Raw genomic sequence first — 15,630 nt, 5'->3', positions numbered from 1 at the left:
CACAAAATGTTGAAAATAATAACATGTTTTGAACATTTTTAAACTTAAAACTTGAAAAGTTAAGAATATCTGATGTCTTCAACAATTTTGGATGTTCTTATAAAAACGTATATAATGCATTAATTAGCTATAGGAATGTTTTTATATAATAGGTATTACATTTGATGCTTTTTATAAGTCTGCACAAAAGAACCTTTTTATTTTCGTTCTACTATGGAAAAATTAATTACCTAATTAAAATCAGCTTTAGAATAGATTTTATTTCATGTGAAAAGCAGTTTATGTTTTCTTTTGTTGCTGAACTTTCAAAGACTGGTTTCTTTGAGGTATACAAAAACATTGAAAATTATAAAAATACATTACGATGTAATAGTTATCGCACGGAACCGAGTACAAATATGGGACATATTTTTCTCGTTCAGAGTTTTTTTATTTTCCTCTCCCGAAATATCTGAAATTGCACTCGGCGATAACTATTATAAATATTTGAGGCTTAAAATTTTTTTTCTTCTGATTTTTCGAATGAAATTATCATAGGTAAAAGATGGCTCAACCAGATTATTGCAAAAAAAACTTTTCAGCTCTAAAAACGCATCTTGAATGGGACGGAGCACGGTTTTTTTAAAAGATTTTGGGGTCAAATTCCAGCCAAATAACGGCTAAAAAAGGTATTTCGGACTTTGAAAACTGGATCATTAATTTTTTGCAGGAAAATAGGGTAAAAGATAGCTGAAGCAGATTTTCACAAAAAAAGATTTTTCATCTTAAAATTTGATTCGTTATCCATAAGATTCACTATTTATAAGCTTCGATCAATGTTCCTAACCAAATTACTCAAATTTTAGATGAGATGAATAGTCTCTTCCTTCCAACCCCCTCCCTTAATACCACCCAATGGGCACGGGGGATAATCAATGGTGAAAACGAACGAAGAATTTTAATAGATCGTTTTCTATTTGTGTTCTGCATGATTGCCCGAATAAAGATTTGTTCACTTGACTTTCACGATGACCTAAAAGTTAACATATATGTTATTTAAATAAATTCTTGCTCAACGAAAAGCTTTCACATTATATGAAAGTTCAAGGACAAACTAAATGTATTGAAATCCTGGAAGCTCAGTCAGTCGAGTCACGCAAGAATCAAAACTCTTCAGCTAACTCCTAGTAAAATCTTAACCATCTCACAAAAGCTTGGAAACACTTTTAAGGCCGGTCTCCACTTGCGCACGCTGCAATCGCACCTTTTGGCTTCAATCTTTTTTGCTTGGAAAGTCATAAAAATGTAGTGCGCGCTCGAAAAAAAAGTTTCATCCACATTTCAACTTTTTTCAAGCGTTACATCAGATTGCACCAATGGAAAATATTTTTTTTCATTACAAAGATCAATTTCTCATTTTAAATCTTCACCCTCATAAATTTTGAAATTTCATGCTCATCTTGAATGTTGTTCTTTATTGATAATACTTTTTCTTTCACTTTAGTTGACCAATGGATCTATAAAACAAATATTAGAAACGAACGTCGTTGGACGGAAGGGTGGCATCAACACTGGAAGAATTAAAGGTACGTCTTTTGAAAATCAAATTTGCTTTTGTTTCAACCACGGACTTGCAAAACGTAATGGACTGTGTTCGAATTCCAAGCACTGTCATGCAGGGCTTAGAGAAATATGGTGATTGACTCTCTGCCTTCACTTGTATGCCATTCTCTCTCAATCCGGCTGATAATCGAAGTATTGATTGACCTCAAATGAGCTTAGTAAAGCTAAAATCGCAGATGTAGAACGATAAACTCGGTATACATTGCTTTGTTTTCCTCATTATAATCTGGGTTAGAATCTGTGAATTTCTGTTTATTTTTTCTCTGGATTTCTTTTGATAGTTTTTGGGTTCTGCAGTTAAACATTACCGAGTTTATGTACGTGTGTTTTTCTGTGACGGAGACGGTAAGGTTCTAATTTGACTAGATCCTGTCCATCTGAGGACGACGGTAAATCAGTATTTTTACCGTCCTCGATTTTGCGGGTCAGAAGTGCGGGTTATTCCAAATCGCTTCAGTCACGCTACCGTCCTCAAAAGAGCAAATACATAAATTCGATATTTTATTTAGGAAGGTGAACCTCAGTCTTCATCAATAGATCCGTATTGATTCTTCGTATGTGTTTATGTTCGGCCCAGTTAGCCTGGATATAAAAGATGTGCTAGTTTCGATCGAACTTCCGCAAACTTTTCATTTGGTGGTATAACGGGGCTTAAGCTTGTCTTCAAAATTGTTGGGTTTGGCTGAAATTTTGCACATTTGTTATTTTTCTAAATGAAAAAAGAGCCCTGGAAGTGTATATTTAATTGTTTAATAACAATAAATAATTTTTATTTTGTTCGTCTGGGTTTGAGTTTTGTACTTAAAGCGAAATAAATTACACTGGGCGAAATAATGTCTTTCAAATCGTCGGAAAGATGTAGGAAGGTCACATTTCCACACCTTTCGACAGAGTTGAAAGTTGGTCTTTCAACAAAAATTGGAAAGATGTGCACCTTACCTTTCAACATCTTTCGACCAGATCATCTTCCCATCTTTCCAAAAAAGTTGAAAGACGACCTTCTCAAACTTTCAAACAGGCTGGGAAAATGAAATTCCCAACTTCCTAATATGTTGAAATTTCATATTCTGACATCTTTCGACAGGTTTTAAAGTTGGTCTTTCAACAAGGATTGGGAAGTTGTGCACCTTACCTTCCAACATCTTTCGACCAGATTGTCTTCCCAACTTTCCAAAAAGTTGAAAGACCACATTCTCAAACTTTCAAACAGGATGAAAAATTAAATTCATAACTTCCTAATATGTTGAAATTTCATATTCCGAAACTTTCTAAATACTTTGGAAGATGATTTTTGCTTTTTTCGAAATCTTTCATTAACAAGTCATCAAAAGTAAATGAGAGATCTTTTAAATAATTTGTGTTTATGTGCGGATAAATTTTTTCTGTGACACTAAAACGAATAATTTATATATTTACAAAGCATAGAAAACAGAAAATATGAAACAAATTGTACGGTAGTGATGACTTTTTGCTAAAAAATTAAGTAGTCTAAATAAAATAATTCTGAATGACAAATTACACGTTTTGTATAAGAACAATTTTATTAGAACACGAGGCTGAAATTTGGCCAAAACCTAAAAACAATTAAGAACAATCTGAGCCTCAGCTTTCAGAAATTATTTAAACACTAATTTCGACAGATTTTAACTGATTCTTAAGTAAAGAAACTAAGCGGCTAAGAACATTTAAGAACAGCCCAGCCTGAGCAAGAATTTACTGGTTCTTATAAAAAATGTGTGTAATTTCTATAATCTAATCTCATTTTCAATAATATAATAAGCAATAAGCAAAAAGCTCGTCCCAGCTGTTGAAAAAACTACTTAAAGCACTATAGCTCTCACCCAACAAAATTGTGGATTTTAAAAATTAGATATTCAGAATCTATTAAAAGTTTCGCTTTCAATGATATATAACATCATGGGGTTTTGTGAATGTGTTGGAAAGATATTGGTTCTTGAAAGGTCAATAAATGGCCCATTTTGGCTTAAAATTTGATGAAACAATGAAAATCACAAATATGAATAATATATTATTCTCATCGAATTTCAACATATTGCCATCAAAACAATTATTAAATATTTCCCAAGGCATGTATTTTCGAAGATCAAAAATCATATACTGAAAAATTAGCACTGTTTAAAAAATATGGACCTTTTTGGAAAAAAAAAAAATGAGAATGAAACATTTTCGAAAAAAAATCTGTTAGTATTTTTCCCTTGTCTATTTCTAAGGTATGACTAAGTCTATCTAAAATTAAATTTTAGCAGCTAAATATTACCAGATGACTTGTTTGAACATGTCATATAAACATCAAGTTGATTGATGATGAACAAGTTTTGGAGAAAAAGATAATTTTAAAACGCCAACCTGGATTTTCCGTCACGGCGCAACGCAAACTTTAAAGTACACTAAAAAATTACCTTGGTGTTTTAGAGTGAATTCTTTTAGTGATTCTCAACAGTCCTATAAGTCTAATATTGTAAACATTTAAAAACTGAAAAAATTCTGCTGCTTTGTTCAATTTTATTTAGAAATTATGATTTTCCGTCACGGGCGCAACAGAATTTTAGACCCCAAAAAAAACTCCATTGGACATCTGAATGATTTTTTTTTTTCTTTATTTCTTCAGTAACTTCAAAATTATCAATATTTAAAAACATTTGGTAAGGTAAACTACTTTGTAGCCTTTATATGCTCATTTTGTAAAAATCTTAATTTTTGTGAGCTTTCCAGGGATTTTAGCCTGGAAATCGGAAATCTGGTCATAACTTTTCAATGGAGCATGTTCCTGCTCTGATTTTTTCACATATTGTTCATGAAATGATATTCTTTATGTCTATATAAAATTTTTTGACATTTTGAAAACTTCATTTTTTGCCATTTTTCAGAATTTTTGGGACGAGCTTTTTGCTTATTGCTAATAACTAATTTAAATTATAAGTTTTCAGAATCTTAGTCCCTATCAAGGAATAGATTGGACATAGGGCTTCAAAGGACATTAAAGGATACATTGAAATTTCTATTCCCGTAAGTGCGAAATCCTCGTTAAATACTTTGGGAATGCTTCCTACAATGGAGATCAATTCTACTAAATCATAGACATTTTTATAAGCATACTGCTAACAAGCATATCCAGACTGATCTCTTGGAAAAATTAAACATTGCCTATAAAGCATATGCTGAGCCTCAGTTAACAAAGTTTCAAATAATTTAATCTCCTAAATCACAAAAAAAAAACAAGCATAATGTGTAAATTGCACTATTTAAAATACCCTTATACATAAGTATAAAAAATTGTGTGATCCCTTTGAGAGTTTGAGAGAGAGAGAGAGCAAACTTTCAATGTTTGGGAAGCTGGAATTGATTACTCACATCGTCGTCAAAAAGGTTCAACTTATATACCGGATGTTTCAAAACTATTTGTAATATTTTTTTGATAAGTAAAACAAGACTCTCGAATCCGAGTGGTAAGTCAAAATTCCTAGAAAAAAGTCAAAAAGTTTCTTGAATGGGCGGATGGTGGATGGGGAACAAATTATGGGCGGTGGGGTTTTAGGGAAGATTTGGACGCCTGAGGGTATTAGCCGGTATTATAAATATAAAAACTAATGAAGTAAAAAATATGAAAAATATAAAAATACTGTATAATAAATTAAAAAAAATTAAAAAATTATGCAAATCACTCTAAAAAGATGACACTTTGAATAATGAAAGCTACTAGTATGCTAAATAAACTCCTTTGTGCTCAATTATAGGGGAGGGTAGAAAAACCATAAAGTACAAGTCATTATTAAAAACTGATATTAAGACGATTTTCCCAAAATGCCCTAGTCTGAATAAACGTCCCACCTACTTTGTAATTTTTAAAAGAAAATTGTGGACTCCGACATTTTGACAAAATTAATTTCAGGGGTAAACCAAAAGTCTCTCCATTTTCTCAATTAAACATATTCAGGGATATTTTTGAATGCTTTTGAAGAATATTTTCAAACCTTAAACAGATTATCCAACGAAAAATTTACACAGTAAAAGAAGCATAAATCTGAACCAGACCGAAAATTTTTAAACTCCACCTTGCTTCAGACCCCAACTTTTATTAGATTTTGCAATATTTTATCATAATTTATAATATACTTGGGACCTAGAGCAGTCGAAAATGAAGCCATTTTCAGAAAAAATTCATAAAATGGGAGGGGGTCTTATAAAATTATATTACGGTGATATTTTCCAAAAATATGACCCAAAATCTCACTCCAGTCCTCAGTTTAGTTGTTCACTTATTAGACTGAGGTTATTGTGCTATACAACACGTGATGGTACAGTATTGTCAATCCCTTGAAGATGGTACAGATTGACTCTTACAATTAAGCATTAAAGAGTACAAGAATACCTTCTATCATTCAGCAACCAATTATTGCAATTAAAATATTACCAAGTTATTATTTTCGAAGTTGAAACGAACTACCACATGAAGCATATAAATATCTTGATTGCATAGCAGCAACATACATTTTTGTTTTGCAGCATCGTTTTTCAAGTGCATTTCAACATCAGCTAGTAACTGTCCTTACGTCATGACCCTAACAAAATAAATAGAAATTGAATCAGTATTGAAATCCAGGCATACAAAACAGTGTATAACTAAAAGAGGTTGGTAAAATTGTTGATAAGTTATTTACAGCTTTCAGTAGACTATAGTAGTAAGACCCTTTAGTAAGACAAATTATTCAGATTGTTTCTATTTCTAAAGAGTTCTAAAAAAGGTTACAAAAACCTATTTTCAAAAATATTTTGAACTTAGGCCAAGACTTTGTGTACTGTAACAAAATTTTAGCTTCTTTTGATGTACAATGGAATAGTATCATCAATAGTCTTGTATTACTGGATTGTATTACAAAAAATACTTACCGTGTTGTATTTTGTTCCTTGTTCAATGGATAAAATGACTCTATTTTCAATGAAATCCCCAAAACTTCAATGGCTCAATGTCGACACACATTCAATGTATCCTATAAACATGAAAGTTTTAAGAAAATTTGACACACTGTAAAGCTTGCCACCTCAGATTTTAAAAAGTAATTTCCTTGTTCTACAAATTTTTTATAAGCAATCAGGCTGCTAAGGCTTGAGGCCTCAAATTTGTCAATTTTTTTCCACTATCTTGAAAAGTGACAGCTGTTTTAGATGATCTAACCATGGCAAACTATAGCCCTTTGACCCAATACACATAATATGGTATAACATTAGGGGTATTCAAAGCAATTTTTTCAGAAAATGGACCAGAATGCTAGGTAAACCTAGGCCTGACCAGAAAATTGGAGTTGCTTATTAAAAAATGTGTATTTAATCATGTCATCTTTTTCAGTTCCATAGCAAAAACAAAAACGTCAACATTTCTTTGTTTTTAGACTAAAAAACTATGTCTAAAAGGCCTACCTTCAGCAATGTTATCATTTGATATTCCACGTTGAGTTTAATTTAACATCATTATTTACTTCAACCATGTTATGACAAAATCTTCATTAATTCTAACAGGGAAGTCTGAATAAGAATTTTCCAAAATAAAATGATCTGACAGCTTGCATTCTAACCAACCAACTTTTATTTTATCTCCTGAAAATGGAAAGACAACTAGTTAAAACAAAAGTGACCAGCTTTGGTCCAGGGGGATCAAGCAGTTAGTACAAGACATCATATCAGTTGGTACCTGGTGGTGTGTTATGTGAATTTGATTTCCTTACAAAAATCTTAAAATCGGTTTGCGGGTTGTCAGAGAAATTTATTATCTAAAATATTTCCTAAAATGTTGTAATCTCCTATTGAAAGATGAAAAAATTCAAAGGTTCTAAAGGGACCAGATATTATTTTATCTGATTATATTCTTTTTATCTGTCACTTGAACGATAGAAAACCTACTTTCAAGGGTAGTACCGTGAGTGGTCGCGCGCATATACCGAGCAGGAATATGTATATAGTTTTCATTTTAGTTTGTATCTTTGAAAGACCACGTCTGATTTAGGCAGGGTTGTCGGATTAAGGACCACTCATGGTATGTGTGATGATGTTACCAGCTTCATGGCATTTAGATGACATGTCTTGTACTAGCTGCTTTACTTGGTTGATTATCAAGAAGAATTCCTATATACATTACACATTATAATAGATAAAAAATTGGTATTAAAACGTCCTTGGTGGAAAACTTTTGAAAAGGAGGCTTTCACCTAGGGGGTGGGGCACTGATCTAGACAGCCGACAGGGATGTGCGGTTGGAGTTTGAAAAGTGGACCCTATGTCAGATATGAATTTTCGGCAAAATTGGGACTCTGTCAGAACGAAAAATTGAAAATTTTTCCCATTTTCACCCTGACAAGTGGCAAAAATTAATAAAAGTTAGATGAAAAATTAAAAGATTTTCTGATTTTCACCTAGTCTGGAGACCATACTCTGTTACAAAAATATTTCTATCCTGTTAAAATCCCAACAACTTCACTGAAATACAGAGTATGGAATTATTGACTCGATTCAAATCACTTCAAATCACAAAAGAAAAAACCGTTATTTTTTCAAAACAATTCAAAAGCTCGCGCCACTTCTTGACTGTCTTGAAACAATAGAGCTGTTTGACGTCATACTTTTGTTTATCAAATCATAACAATAAGATATTAGCCAATCAAATTCTGCGATTAATTCTTGCATGTTGTATAATTCCCGGCTACTACTGTCTATACTTTGATATTTTTTTGAAACCACATAGACAGAGAAGTCGGGTCTCCCAGCTAATTTTCACCCTGAAGATTGTCCAAAATAATCAAAAATCTAAATTTTTGGGAACCAGTCATATACCGTGAGATTGGGCAACTTGCATCAGTGGAGGCTAACATGCATAGCTCTCGAATGATTGACCTGGCTGGTTGGTCATTAAAATACAACATTAAATCAAAACAAAAATGGTAGAGTACAACTATATACTAGCAGAGCTGTGTAGTTCATTTGTTTTGAAATTTTCCTGATTAATTGACCAGCCGTCTGATGGCTATGGAGCCTAAAAATGGGACCCTGTCACCAGCAGCGAAACATACATACCCAATTTTGCCTAAGTGCCTTCCCCTGGACTGGAGGCTAATACCCTGAAGTTTCTCAAAAGTAAATTGTTGTGGAAAATCCACATTGTCCATTGGGGGTTAACAGACTATAACTGGAACTGCCCATAGCTTTGAAAAGCTGTGGTGTAGCCATGTCTATGTGTCTGTATAGTCATACAGACACATGACATGCCACACTTCAATCATACTTTTTGTGTCCAGACTGGACGCAAAAAGTATGATTGAAGCGTGGTTGATAATTAGAAATATATAAAAAGGAGCTCACCTTAGCATCTTTTGATTCCCATTTCATATCTTTAGAATAAAGTTTCTATTTGCACTGCATTTTGGCTTTGCTTTGGTTTGCTGTCTTCCTCATCACACACACACACTGCCTTCCACTCCACTCCACAGAAAGCTTCCAGTTTCAAAATTACAAAAAGAAATTTTGCTGGCAATCATAAATCATAACATTCGAAAATAATCTAAGTTTTTTTCCGGGGGTTTGCAAAAATACTTCCAATGATGTGGATATTATATTTACAGTATTCAACCATTAACTGTGTATGTAATACACTTAGAACTATTTCATTTTACAAAAAATTTAGATATTTTAGTATCTTCTTGTGTTTTAAACGTCAAAAATTATGCTTCAAATAGTCTTTTTGATCCCCGGTATTCATCAGTGCGGACTTTGGTTCGTAAACGTTTTGGCGCGTCCTTCTTTCAGCAACATGGAAAAACCAAGAGAAGTTCATCTTTCGAGAAGTTGAAAGACGTCGAAATACGATCGAGCGTCGAAATTTTTGCTTTTTTTATAAGAAGAACCAGAAAATTTTGGCTCAGGCTGGGCTGTCTGGACTGTTCTTAATTTTCGAGGTATTTAGGCTTAAATGTTCTTACGATTAGTTTTTTTCCTTAAGAAATTAAGATGGCTTAAAATCTATTAAAACCCATTAAAATCAGCAAAATCGTGTTCTTTTAAAATTGTTCCTATAAAAAAGCGTGTATTTAAAAAATATTAAACATTAAACATTAAACGTAAAAGTGTAAAAGTTGGCCTTTCGAAAAGTTGGAAGACGTCGATATACGAGTTTTAGACATCTTTTTGAAAAATTGAAAGTTCATATTTCAAAACTTTTGAAATACAGAGAAGTTCGTCTTTCGAAAAATTGAAAGTTGTTGGAAGATGAATTTTCAACAAAATTCAACAAACTTGTAAGTTCGTCTTTCCAAATCTTGGAAAAATAGAGAAGTTCATCTTCCTAAAAGTCGAAAGACATCGAAAGATGAGCTTCCAATATCTTTCAACAAATTTGAAACTTCATCTTTCGAAAATTTTGGAAATTTGTTGAAAGTTGATCTTCTCAACATCTTTCGAAAATGGAAAGACAAGATTTCGCCCAGTGTTAGCATAATTATACTGGTTTGTCTAGAAAGTACATTTTGCGAATACCACTATAGCGAATATCGAACCTCTATTCCTCCAATGTCTCCTTAACTCGAACGAGTTTGCTAGTTGGTCCCATTAGTTAACACTGTCTTATAAACGAGTCTCTGATACTCAAAATTTCCTTAACTCAAAGAAAATTTTTTTCCCACGTTCCCCGTGGGATTTCGAGCAATGAAGACTCAACTGTAACATAATAAATACTGAATCTTAAACTTAGCAAGAGAAGTCGAACTAGCAAAAGACGCCAAGAAAGGTTTGGAAAGCAAAGAAGACATTCACGGAGCAAGCAAGGGATTACGTGTTACGGAGAAAGACAGAAAGACGGGGGTAGGGACGGAGAAAACCAATCCTTATGATGGTGTCAAAGAGGTTATGTTCTTTCACATTAAAGGTAAGTCGAAATATTTTTCCAACGTTTACTTAATAGTGAAATGAGTGATTATTACCGTAATTATATGGTTGATTACATTTAGCTTAGATTTGTAAAGGACGAGCGGGGCGATAAATCCGTAATAGCCCCGCTTTTTTGTAATCGCCCTGATGTAAACAAAAATTTCTATTGGTTGAAAGAAAAGAACACTCAATCGCTATTCTTTTCGAAACTTATAAAAACATTCGAAACTATAAAAAAACATTCGACTGACACTCTTATTTTTAAGCTAATCAAAATAAGAGTGTCAGTCAAATGTTTTTTTATAGTTTAAAATGTTTTTATAAGTTTCGAAAAGAATAGCGATTGAGTGTTCTTCAATTCGTTTGCTGAGATTGTTATTTCATATTTGGGACGAATTTCACTTTTCAAAGCGTTCTATAAGAATGTGTGCTTTCTCGAAGACTTCAGCTGACAGAGCCATTTCAGAAATACTGTTGACGCTCTCTAATTCGATCTTCAAGGGGAATTCGATTGTCATCGAATAAGGGAGCTTATCGAAGGAGGGAGCGTCGTTTATGAGTTTCTTGTTGACTGGGATTTCATCGAATAAGGGAGCCTATTGAATAGTAGAACGTCGATTTAGAGAGCATCAACTGTACATGCATGGTTTCTAAAAACTTTTTCAATATTTTAGAAAATATGGACTTCCTGGGACTCCACATTGCCTTAAATGTGTCGCTCATTTTTCTAACATTTTAAAGGCTGAATTATGTTATAACTTATCTAATTATGTTGATTTATTACACTTTCTTTTCAAGGTGCTCGTCATATTCAAACGCGTTTGATCGAACCGAAAACATGCAATATGAACTCAGGTGATGTGTTTGTTTTGGTGACGCCCAAATACGTTCATCAATGGAATGGAAAGAATTGTAGTATCATGGAAAAAGCTAGGGTAAGCCAACCAAGATTGAGCTTAATCGCCGAGTAGATCCTGATTTCTGTGCACACGACACGTTTTCACTCTATAGTCTAAGTCCATAGCTCCTAAAGAGCTGCATCATTAGCCCATAGTTTGACGGACCGCTTTAGTGATTCGCATCTATACCACATCCTTAAGAGCAGAGCATAGTGCGCGCAGAATGGATGATCTTCTATAAGATTTACATTAGCCATATTAGATTAAAAGCCCGATTTCCCTTGGGCTTCGTATTATGGATGCTTTTTTAATAAGTTGTAACCAACATTTATAGTCTTTATCTTATGTCCCCTTTATGAATTTCAGGGTTCGGAAGTGTCAGCAGTCGTCCAACAATGGAAAGAGCTTGGATGTACTGCAAACAATGTCAATGTGATGGATGAAAATCGTGAAAAACCTGGCGCTCAACTGAAAGCTTTTTGGAAAATACTCGGTGACAAAAAACATATACAAAGTGAGTTACAAATTCTAGCATAGAGATAGCCCTCAGTTGCAAACTAAGGGAGACCTTTACAGCCCATACTACTAAACCGAAGAATATATTTTCCATATCCATTATTTTTTGCAAATTAAGTACCATCGTTCAATTTTTTCGTACCACCCTCATTTTGGACCCCACCCGAATAAAGCCGAGACAAGCATTTTATTCTTAGTTAAAAGGCGTTTACGCGCATGTAAAACGTAAACATTTTTTAAAATTTGAAAGTTACGGAGTTAGAACACTCAATGAGTTGATTTTAATTAATCTTTTACTTTTACATTCTTTTTAGAAATCGAAAAAGTATTAGACGATAAAGATTTCGAGAAAGGTATTTTGGAATCGAACCAGTTTTACGAAATTGAATGTGAAGATGAAAACAATGAAGATGATGAATGCTCTCTCAAACTTCTTCCCAAATTCTCCGGAAAAGTCCCGTCAAAGAAATGGCTCGATTCACACAAGGTATCGAGAAAGTTTAATCACTGATTGTCAAATTTTTCAACAAATCTTTAAAACGAAAAATTTGGTCAAAGATCAAAAACAAGCGCTCACATAATCATGATATGTCATTTGGACAAATCCAGCCATTTGATTAAACCTTTGGTTAGGGGAAAAGAATGTGATAAAAAATACAGTCTTTTTTTGCGAACGTCACATATACGAATAATTAACTTCCACCCGCCCTTTATTGTCTGCCCGGTGGGCCACTGAAGAAACTTTGTGACTTTATTTTAAACCTTTTGAGAAGGCGTTTAAAAACTTTCACTCTTCTGTCCCAAGGCTTTGACTTCTTAATTCAGTTAAAACTAGACTAGCAAGCGTCTGTCTTTCCTTGGGCACAGGAACGCAGGAATAGTGCTTATAATAAAGAGTTCTTATAAAAAATAGAAATTGCCGCGGGAAAGTGGATTGGAAAGTATTGTATTCAGTGAACATATAAAAAAAATAGATCCCATTGAAAGTTTAATCTGCAGCGAAATATAACGACGTGGTTTACTAGTCTAAGTTAAAACAAGACTCAAATTAACACTTGTTATATGTTATATGTTTATATGTTTCTTCATTTTAGGCTTACGTTTTGGACTTTGGAACAGAAGTATATTCATGGATTGGCCGACACACTAAAGGAGCACCTCGTAAAAAAGCAGCAGATATCGGCCTCGAACATTATAATAAAGGTAAGTCAGGTTTCAAAAAGTGTACACCTTTTTTCTTCGCCTAAATTTAACTAAACCGTCGATTTCCATACTTTTTTACCAATTTCTTGCTAGTTTCAATGAGCTTTTGAAAATGTGTTTTAAGTTTTCTTTGTAATAGTTATCACACGGTACAGAGTACAATATGGGATATATTTTTCGAGTTCAGATTTCTTTTCGTACTTTCCTTTTAGACGAGGAAAATATAGAAAACTCTGAACGAGATAAAAACATCCTATATTGTACGATTAAAAGTGTGATAACTGGTTTATCATCAACTTGAAATATATCAGCAAACCTTTCCCTCTCTCCATTTGTGTGTCTTCTTCTTTGTTTTGTTTTTCACTTGCAATAATTTTTTCTTTTTACTTTTATGTAGATAAAATTAACATAAAAACATTCGAAAAAAGAATCGAATAGTCATTAAAAAGATCAAAACATTCTTTTCATAAACTCTTTTGATAAGTTTTGTGTATTGGAAGCGAAGAGTGAACCTTTCTTATCATAAAATTGTACAAAATAAGATCTCTCGGTTACGATACATATAAGATACAATATGAAATACAACATTTATGTACGCGTTAGCATTTATGTTAGCATTTATGTACGTTATTAACCAATCAGATTGCTCATACATGTATGATAATTAATAACCTTCTGTCCGGAATTAAACACATTCTAGTGTCAGAATGGTTGCACCCGATACCTCACACGTGGCCTGAATTGAACCGGGCGAAAGTATATTCACATACTAAGTGAGTCACCACCCCAACGAGTGAGAATCGAACTCTGACCTCCCGTGCGATAGTCAAGTGCTACCAAGTCTGTCTTTATATAGCGGAGTCTCTTCAATTCCAGCCACAATAACTCGAGCGTTTCTTTTGAGGGATAATTAGATGTTTTGAGATATTTAGATTTCAGAAACCCTCTGTGGTCCTTAGTAAAACCTCAAAGTATTTTTTTGTAACAATTTTCCAAAATCGAGATATCAAAACTTGAAATTTTTGAAAATGGATTCTTACACGGTTCTTACATTGAAATTCTATTGTTTTCATCCCTAAAAGCGAAAAACTTGTAATTTGAGTATGGCGACTTTAGAGAATAGTTTTGAAAAATAATTTGAGATTTTACTCACGACAAAATAGAAAGATCCCACATGCCTCGAATACTCGAATAAATTTAAGTTTCATGTGCGTGTTTGAGTTATGGAGACTCACTGTAATGCATTATCAAACATTTATTTTTGCACTCCGGCAAGGACAGGGCCACTTTAATAACATGAAACATTTTCTTAATACTTTCTTCAGGATACGCATGCAGTACACCCATCCACCCATTCAACCTTAATACTAAAAACGAAAACAAATCAACACATATGGAACGTCCGGAATGGTCTGTATACGGAAGGATGGCTGAGAAAACGGAAAACGTCGCCTTCCGAAGGAAATTTTATGATTGGCCGGATCCGGTCGATTTGAAAGTTAAAACAGTAGAAGCGAAAGTACACGCACAGGTGAGCATATTATAATCGTCGCTTAATACATGTATTGAAAAATAAAACAGTTGAGATAACAAAACTGGAGCTATATAAGGCTGCTGGCATCCACTAACGATTTCGTGTTCCTTGTATACTACCAGCCGTTTTGTAGAAGTCTGCGAATCAGACTAGAGCTATATAGCTAAGCTAGAAATGAGGATTCTTGTCGAAGGAACCAGTGATACCATCTTAAAGTTAAAGTTAAAGAAACTTGGCCTATAACAATGTTACTGTTAGTTACACGTTCTTCTTGTCAGTAAAAACAGTATTGGTGACGAGGCTTGCCGAGTTTTACATGTACCCTTATAAGGATTTATCCCGTCTAAGTCCCTTGCATGTTTTCCAAAAGCACAAAAAGCTTTAAGAACTCTCCAAATAGATACTTACATGAAATAGCTACAAAGTAAATAAAACTGAAAGTGGGGTCCGTGAAAGTGACATTTTATTACATCGCAATTAAAAGTCTTGACGTGTCCATATAAACTCAAGAAAAGTAAAAATCAAAATATGATTTTCTGTTTGTTGAATTTCTCAACTCCGACCATTTCAATTTCGATTTCAAAACAAAACATTCGAATCTTGATCCAAACATTCGAAAGCGCATTCGTCAATATGCAATGTCTTCTTTTTTTCTTAATCGAACGCGAGGGAGACAAGATACGGTTTATATCCCACCTCCACGTGATGTCTTTTGACCAATGAAATTGCTAGAATCTTATTGATGCGGGAAGCGTCGCCAACAATACGGTTTTTATCGACCCTGGTGTATCCCGTATGCCACCTCGAAAAGACCGTGTAACTAATAGTATTCACTGTTCTATTTTAGTTAACGAAAGAATTTACTGAACCGACGACACCGAACTTAATGACGATCAGAGCACGTGATCTAATACAACCGACGCCCGAACCTCTAATGATTCTTGACGG

At 33.7% G+C, this 15,630-nt stretch overlaps 1 protein-coding gene and 1 long non-coding RNA gene across 3 annotated transcripts in view; one reads left to right on the top strand and one right to left on the bottom strand.

Moving 5' to 3' along the window:
* Positions 1-15,630, top strand: part of LOC136809167 (supervillin-like) — a 34,561-nt gene that overhangs the window by 8,296 nt on the left and 10,635 nt on the right. The window contains exons 3-10 of the mRNA XM_067065685.1: positions 1,484-1,565; positions 10,355-10,528; positions 11,329-11,465; positions 11,796-11,943; positions 12,260-12,432; positions 13,040-13,148; positions 14,474-14,679; positions 15,530-15,629. Coding sequence (XP_066921786.1) covers positions 1,484-1,565; positions 10,355-10,528; positions 11,329-11,465; positions 11,796-11,943; positions 12,260-12,432; positions 13,040-13,148; positions 14,474-14,679; positions 15,530-15,629 — 1,129 coding nt within the window. The remainder of the gene's footprint in view (positions 1-1,483; positions 1,566-10,354; positions 10,529-11,328; positions 11,466-11,795; positions 11,944-12,259; positions 12,433-13,039; positions 13,149-14,473; positions 14,680-15,529; position 15,630) is intronic.
* Positions 5,774-9,085, bottom strand: LOC136809205 (uncharacterized). 2 transcript variants are annotated; one of them, XR_010846955.1, is made up of 3 exons: positions 8,971-9,085; positions 6,511-6,611; positions 5,774-6,182 (listed from the first exon to the last, which is right to left on the bottom strand). It is a non-coding gene; the product is annotated as an uncharacterized lncRNA (long non-coding RNA). The 2 variants fall into 2 exon arrangements; XR_010846956.1 differs by lacking the exon at positions 8,971-9,085 and adding an exon at positions 7,039-7,165.

The sequence above is a fragment of the Clytia hemisphaerica genome, unplaced genomic scaffold (assembly GCF_902728285.1).
Source record: "Clytia hemisphaerica strain Z4C2 unplaced genomic scaffold, Clytia hemisphaerica genome assembly, whole genome shotgun sequence".
NCBI lineage: Eukaryota > Metazoa > Cnidaria > Hydrozoa > Leptothecata > Clytiidae > Clytia > Clytia hemisphaerica.
The sequence above is the reverse complement of the archived record's forward strand: the minus strand, read 5'-3'. Positions and strand labels throughout refer to the sequence as shown.